The sequence below is a fragment of the Tribolium castaneum genome, chromosome 1 (genome assembly GCF_031307605.1).
Source record: "Tribolium castaneum strain GA2 chromosome 1, icTriCast1.1, whole genome shotgun sequence".
Lineage (NCBI taxonomy): Eukaryota > Metazoa > Arthropoda > Insecta > Coleoptera > Tenebrionidae > Tribolium > Tribolium castaneum.
The window spans coordinates 14,142,970-14,151,211 of NC_087394.1; the positions used below are offsets into that span (position 1 = coordinate 14,142,970).

An 8,242-nucleotide genomic window follows, 5' to 3' on the forward strand; every position below is an offset into this window, starting at 1 on the left:
AAATTTGGATCACGTTTTTGTCGACAAAATCAATTTTTTCTCTATATCAGCGGAGAGATTTGATTAATTTTTTGTGTGGTCATCTATTTTTTAGGGTTTAATAATCCAATCATAATTTGACTTAATTTTAAATAAGAGAAACCTTTTTAAAATTGCATTTTTTAACTTGATGTCATTTTTGTTTTTGTTTTCATAATTTTTTTCATTTTCAATTTTGTTTTCATAAGAATTCGTTGACAAATAACTGAGATTTAAGCTGGAAAGTCTTAGGTGGGTGAGACAGGCTGTATGTCCTTAAATCCCAATACAAAATGGCACCATATTTCTTGTAAAATAATTACTTTAATTGAACGTAGGTAATTATAATCCTCATTGGTATTCGTAACGGTTTTTCCTGTTTGCCTCTATTTAAAGCTTCTGATAGGATGATGTCACAGGATATTGCTTAACTCCTGGAAGAAGAATATGAATACTAGTTACATTATTAATCAGTGCACTTCCTACAATTTATTACAAATCAAAAATTCCATTTTAGATTTCGTCCGAATTTGGCGAAAGAAGAGAGTAACCGACCAAAATTCGGAAAAGAAGGGACCCATCCTGTTTCAATCTGGAATGACAGTCGCACCTTCGCCCAACATGAAACTCCTCGAAGACGGTTCGCTTGAAATATCAAACATCCACCCCCAAGACGAGGGTGTTTACGAATGTGCCGCCATGGACACGGCCAACAACAGCCCCAAAATCTACCACAAAGTTACAGTGACCGTTCAACCCACTATCGATTTTCTTATGACCAAAAATAACAGAACTAGTGTAAGTATCAGAAGAAGTCATTAAAAGTTGAAAAACAGGAAAAACTAATAAATCGTATCTAAGACAGGGTACAGTAATATTCAGTAATGGGTTCGATTCTCTTCGGTATAAGTAAAATGATGAATGATCAGTATTTAATTAATTTTTGCATTGTGTGAGATTAGAAGTACCAAGTAGTTGACTCCAACTGTTGTTGAGGCATTAGATATTCACAATTTACCTAAGGTAAATGAGCATTTTTTTGCAGCGGTGGAAGTCCTGCATGAATTACGAATGTGGGAAATTGCTTTCCAATTAAGTTAAATACAATATTTTTTGTACCGAATAATTTTTCTCAATTTTGTTTTTTTGCTGATTCAACTAATACGCTAGAATTATAAAATTTAACTAACAATCACCACGAAATTGCTATCTAAAAACTGCTATCAATTAAATCAAAACATAATTTGCAAAATTAACCAATGTAGCTATGCTATTGTGATGTAATCACAGTGTTGTATAAAATTTGTCGTTGAACTTACGATTCTTACGACGATATTGATACAAAAAAAATGTAGCCAGACATGTTGCTATGAGAGAGTTTGTCATAAAAATAATTTGCATATAAATTTATTGTCGAAAATGACCGGTCGTATAATCAGAAACTTTTAGAAAGAGTGATGAGAACGTTTATTTTCCGTAGCAAGATCCGCAAGTGTTACAAATTTTTAGAATGAAGTTATTGCTTTTGCCCTTCGTCTCCAAAGGAAAACAAAATCGCATTAGGTTTTTGGTCACAAATGGCTCTAAGGGCTCAATTCGACTTAGGGCTTATATGCAAAAATTGTCTACTGTAATGACTGCTATAGCTCCCTACCTCGCTCCCTACATTCCTTCAATGATGTGAAATTGGTTTAAAAATAATTTCATCAGGGAAAAGAAAGAAGAAACATGATTTTGTGTATTTTTTTTAATTTCCAACAAGTTGGAAATGTAAAACTTTATAAATTTGCATAACAATATTATCATTTCTGCAAGATAAAGTTTGGTGTTACCTAAGTGTAGAAGTCAAAATACTTATAATTGTTTTTTATAAGCGTGACATCATGAAATTGGACTTGTAAGAATTTTTGTAAAATACAAAGCTCACACAAAAATTTCACTAGTGTTTGAATTTGTAATAAAACAAGCCTGACGTTATTATTATTTAGCGTAAAAATGTAATCTCTTATGATGATCGATTTTTATTATAATCAATTTTCACTGAACCATAAATAGTCATTTATTTATATAAAGTTGGTGCTTTTTAAATTTTTTAAAATTGTCTTTAGTTACCAGTCATTTTTCAACACGTACAACACATCGTGTTATTTTAACGGCTAATGAATTCAAATTTTAATGAGTGCATAACACCAAATGCCATAATACAGAGTACAGTCACGATAAAAAAGTATGACACCTCTACCAACCGGGCTGAATTTCAACAGCACGGTTAGCTTACAAACTTTCCAGTTACTACCAAATATCGAGCTAGTCAAATGTATACGTGGGGTAGTGCAAAAATGTAGCAATAGCTATTTACACTCGAATGCGGTAAGTCACATTTTACAGCGCGACAACTTTGTTTGAATTATTTTATTGTATTAGTTGAAGCGCTGTAAAATGACTTAACGCATGAGATTTGTATAAAACTTTTTGGCCGACAAGCTTTTAATACTTGTGTAAAATTTCGAATTGGTTTGGTTGAATCAATGCGTATAAAACAATCAATGCATAGAATCAATGACATTTGTGGTTCCCAAACGTATGTATAGGTGGCGCTGTTCCGGGGATTTATATTTTCACTAATTAAATATACACCATGGTCGATTGAATTAAATAATTATAGGTAACAAGTATTTCGTTATACGAACTTAATTATGGTAAGCACGGTTTGTATCTTAAACATGTCTAATTGTCCAGTGTTTTGTGGTTACTTTACCTAATTGTTTGCTACCAGTTTACAGCATCGTGTTTAAAGGTCAAGTTACCTTTCATGAATGGACAACTGTCATTCACGTTTTACAGTACTGGAGGCCAAAAAAGCTTTTACTATAGTTCTATTTTTCTTTCTCAAATATAATATACGGTTATCCTTTACTATTACAAGTAGAAGCATTCACCACATTTTATAAATATTAGTTTTTCATTAACTGTAAGATATCGAAATCATTTGTGGCTGCGGTTTTAGGGGTGTCATTTCTTTAGATCGTGACTGTACAGTTAGTTTCAAGAGTGGTTGGACATAAACTTTTCGCTCGAATAATAAATAATTACATAAATAAACATAATAAACATAAACATAAATAAACACTAACATTTTACATTGTTTCTATGGTTTATTTGCACTTACTTCGTATGGTATCCATAAAATATGCCTTTCTCTATAGCATACGTTGCTGTTGGCATTGTAGCTTCATATCCATTGGATTAAAAGTACAATGTGTTTTTAATTAATTCTCATCTAGTTAACTTTGAAATTGGTTTACATGTAAAAAAATTTGTGCCGCTCTGCTCAGCTGAATTCTCTGTCAATAAATGTCAAAACTGTCAGTTGTAAAATTTACAAATTGTTAATTCATTTTATTTTTTTTAATGCAACTGAATTAGTACACTGTGCAAGAAAACACTTTTATTGTCGAAGCTTGTTTCCGACTTAGAGACTTAATAATTGAAGAATGGTAAATTCGGTGTCTAAATGCCTGTCATTCATTTTATAAAGCGGCATTTCTGATTTTACATGGGAAATTCACAGAAGACTAAATGACAGTCATTTAGAAACACATTGTACAATTTTAGAATCACAAGCTACAACCAACTCTTGATAGTTCCAAGAAATTGTCGTATTTCTTAACATTCCTTGGGTTAGAACTGTTAGTTTTGTTTTCTACATCTTTTTATTAAATGTCTGCTGTATAATCTCTTCTAAAATGTTGGTGTTGGAAAAAAATCTTGAAGATATTTAATACTTTAAAAATTTAAATTTCGGTGTGTTAAAGTAGGACTCCAATTTTTTAATCTTCTATAAAAACTGGTTTTAAGTACCAATTTTTGCTGAAGAAAACTACTTAATATTTTAAATACAATACTGGTTTCATACGGACTTCTGTGCTCCAGTTCAAAAGCGGAGACACTTTGGAATTGACTTGCAAAGCCCACGGCCACCCCAAACCTGTGATTTCGTGGCACAAAGGCTCCAAAAGGTTCGAAATCGAAGGTGAAACCTTGACGATCAACAACATCAAGCATCACGACGCTGGAACTTACAAATGCTTGGCTGATAACAAAATCGGAGAGCCAGCCTTCAGTCACATAAACATTAAAGTCGATTGTAAGAAACCAACATTTCGACGGAACAGCTTTTTCTTAATTTTGCGTTTTCCAGTCAAGCCGGTCATAACCGTCGAGAGGATTAGCGTAAGTTCCGAAAACAACTCTGAGACTGAATTACAGTGCCTGGTCCACTCGGAACCCAAAGCTGCCGTAGTCTGGATCAAAGACAACGGGAATATCGTTAGCAGCCCCCGAGTCCAAATAGTTTCCAAAGACCACGAATATAACCTAGTTTTGAAAGACTTGCGCGACTCTGATTTCGGTGTTTACACTTGTTCAGCGACCAATTATCTCGGAAACACGAAAAAACATATCAAGTTGGTCAAAACTCCGGCAATTGTCCGCATTACCAAGTCGAGGACGGAAGCCAACGAAGTTGTTTTGACCTGGGAGGTGCAGTCGAAATCTAATCTGTCCGACCATGAGTTCGTGTACAGGAAAAAAGGGGTATGTATTAGTGGAAATGGAGTGTTTTACTCAAAAGTGAAAGTTTTTGGAAATTGCAGATTCTGAAAGTAGACACAAAATGATGTCTAGTACAAGCGGTCTGAGTTATTTTAAATCGGTACTTTTTTAGTAATAATCAGTGTGAGGAAATTATTGAAATTATATTATTGTTTTATTATGATTATGGAGTACCCAAGAAAAATTGTGGCAATAAAATAGTCGCTAATTTATTAAGACTGCGGTACATTTGTTGAGATTATTTTCTGAACCAATTTTAATTGGTTAAGATTGGTTAAAATAGTCGCTAATATTAGCTTCTGATTGGCTGACAAGGCACCTAATTTGACATAATCGTTAAAAAATAACTTCATCATTTCCTCAATCTTACATGGACACCAATGAAGATGTTTAATACAGGGGAGCGTAAGTCACTATTACATTTTGAAAATGTTGCGTTTTAATTCAGTGGAAATTAAAATTAAAAACTAAATAAAAATATTTTAATCATTTTCTCTGAGAAATACGTTTGAATAACTGTGATTCTTTCTAAATTCTCGAAAACTGATTCCGTTTTGCGGTTAAAATATCTTTGAATTTCGAAAAAGATCTTTCTACATCACAGCTGGTTACAGGAGTAAATAAAAAGTTTGGTGCTAATGCAAAATATGTCGAAGGTGATACATTATTGGCTATTTGTTTTAAAACTAGAAAATCGGGATTTCTAGTAACAACTGCGTCAATTTTTGCATTAAATTTATCTTGTAATGACCATTCTACAGATTTTAACTCTATCAACGTAGACTCAAATTTCTCAACTGTAATGGATAATTTTAAATTTTACGTTTCTAGAAATTTGATCGTAGTTGGAATATTTGAAAAATTGTTTTCAATAAAATTAAGTTGAAAAACTGAATTTGTGGTTAAAACTAAAGTTTTACATTGTTTAATGCTTTCTGCATCGTCGTTTAAAGCAATAAACAAATGATTTTAATTGATTAAAATTTTTAGACATTTGCTTCTAACCAAGTACCCCAGCGTGTAACTACAATTGTTGATTCGTCAGAAACGTTACGATTTGTATATTTTTTAAAAAGGACTTTAAAGAGGGATTATTTAGTTATCTACAAAATGGGCTCGAGGTGAAATCGCAGCGTATTTCCCTTTGAAACGTGGTGTGGTTGAAAACATTTCAAGGGCTAAAAGTGGTAAATAATTAAAAAAATATTAATGTCACACCAAAGAATTCTTTGAAATGAATTACAATTTCGTAATTTAGTTCTACTGGGTCACTTTTATGCTTTTTAAATAAGTACATGAGATAAAAATGTTCTTTTGACTTTTTAGATATCATTAAAATTAACAGAGAGTTAAAAGTAAAGGTATAATATTAATAGATAAGTGACATTAATTATTTTAATTATTTACGAATTACGATTTTTAGCTCTCGAAATGTTATCAAAGGCGATGAACACGCTTCAGAGGGAAATACGGTTCGGTTTCACCTCAGGCGCATTTTGCAGTAATTTTAAATTGCAATAACTTGGTGAGTCTTACAGATAACGAAATGTTTCTTGCACCAAAAATTTATTTCAAGTAATAGCTTTATTTCGTCTTGATTATGTGGGAGTCTATCTTTTAAATTAAAAAACTTTCTCGCATCTCGAAAATTTCACTACACAATTATGCCACGCTACAAGAAAATGTAATTTTTTTGGTTTCCCTTTATCAAAACTCAACCTTGTTAAACTACGTATAAATCTGCATTTATTGAAAGTTTTTTTGCAAAAAACGGAGTTTCTAGCTTTATCCAGAAGGAAGATATGAGTATGTAAACGCGAAATGTGTCCAATTTTAGGTGTTTGCAAATTTTTAGCTAAAACGTCTTTTCAGCTCCTTCGCGAGGGTTGAAACAAAAAATTCTTTGTCTAAACAGATTTTAATACTCTTTCCTAACTTATATCAACAATGCAAGCTGTTCCACAACATTTCGATTTAAAAGTCATGCGCCCATGCACTAACCTTTGCCCATAAAATTTCCTCACACTTGTAATTCGGAAGCAACGTTACCGTTGGGGGCGCCACTGAGCTAGGTCGAAAACAGTAACCATAAATGGCGGGAAAATGTTTATTCGGATATTTTGAGCGTTGTACGAATTTTGAGTCTTCACAATTATTACATTGCCAATGCGAAATGACTATTGTATCTTTGGTGGAAGAAACGAATGTTGACAAATTAGAGATGCCGAGGACAACACGAATAACGAATGACTTTTTGGTTCACTTTCTTTATTGGAAAATTATTACAAAGACATTGAAAAGCCTACCTTTTGGCATAATTTACGTTTAAATGTATTAGCAGTTGTTAATCTTAATTGTAGTTTTGTTGATTTATCGAAGTATTTCATGATTTTATCAGTGGAAAAATTCTAACCTAAAATTCACAAACTTTACTAATTTATTGGTTTCTTGAGCCCAACTTTGTGTTCGCTGTGATCCATTACTATAGTCTTTAACTAGACAACTGTTTGATAACACTTTGTAATGAAAATTTAAATCTTTTTGACTTTTTATCCACTTTCAAATTCCAACAATAAACACTTTATACCACGAAAAACAGCAGAACCAAAGTCAAAGCTAGTATTTACCACCACGTACTTTTAAAGTGATTCTCTCTAATGTAAGCAATTAACACTATACACGCAAAACAAATTATTAGATGTCAATTAAATGTGGAATTACGAAAATTTCGTTACTGTTTTCGACATGGTTCAAAAGTCGTCACCAGAGGGCGTCTAGTTAATTTTATTTCCGAATAGAAAATTCGCGCTGTGACGTAAGCAATGTCTCGACTAATGATTCGTCAGTCTTTCGCTGCATACAGTTAGCACTACGACCTACGTTTGGGTTGGTAAACGTCAAATACAAATGTCAAAACCGTGCGTTATCGATTGTGACTGTATTGTGTGCTAATATTTTGCAAGAGTTTGTGTTTTGGTAAAAAACTGCTCCTGCAGCACATCTGAAGTCGTATACAAAACAACAGAGGCAGAAATTAAGAAAAGACGTACGTCTTTCAAGCTATCTCTAGTTCTGTGAGTGGCTGATTCAAAAAGGAACATTGCTGACGTCAGACCAGCAATTTTCACCTTTTCAATTATTTTTCTCCAAAACGGTTGAGCTTTGGTTAAAATAAAAAAATATGGGTCGTCTATTTTGTTGTTGGCTATCCATATAAAAATTTTCATTTTTTAGTATAACACTCCATACGCCGTTGTGTCATTCAGTGAGTTTTAGGAGCAAAAATGGAAGAGGATTTATCCAGAAGTGGCTCCGATGGGCGATGAGCATTATTCCGTGAAATATACTTTCGAGAAAAATCTCGATCCTGGGGATTATGAGACCAAGATGCGGTCGGCAAATGCTTACGGTTGGTCGGAGTATTCCGACGTTGTCGACTTCCAGAAAGGTAAGTCTGGATGTGTGCAGTGTGCGTTTGAAGCATTAGATTGCACTCAAAATAATTTTAGTGAATCATACTAATACCACAATACGTTTTGTGTTATTTTATTACATTTTATGTGCTTTACTCATCCGTTTATTTAATAAATGGTAATAATAGAATATGTTC

The 8,242-nt window shown here is 32.9% G+C and overlaps 1 protein-coding gene across 5 annotated transcripts in view; it reads left to right on the plus strand.

The window, feature by feature from the left end:
- LOC654915 (protein amalgam) overlaps positions 1-8,242 on the plus strand; it is an 89,854-nt gene that overhangs the window by 75,835 nt on the left and 5,777 nt on the right. For all 5 annotated transcript variants that reach the window (XM_008195135.3, XM_064359759.1, XM_008195140.3 and 2 more), the window contains exons 3-6: positions 536-816; positions 3,952-4,165; positions 4,220-4,614; positions 7,909-8,080. In XM_008195135.3, the coding sequence (XP_008193357.2) occupies positions 536-816; positions 3,952-4,165; positions 4,220-4,614; positions 7,909-8,080 (1,062 nt within the window). The remainder of the gene's footprint in view (positions 1-535; positions 817-3,951; positions 4,166-4,219; positions 4,615-7,908; positions 8,081-8,242) is intronic.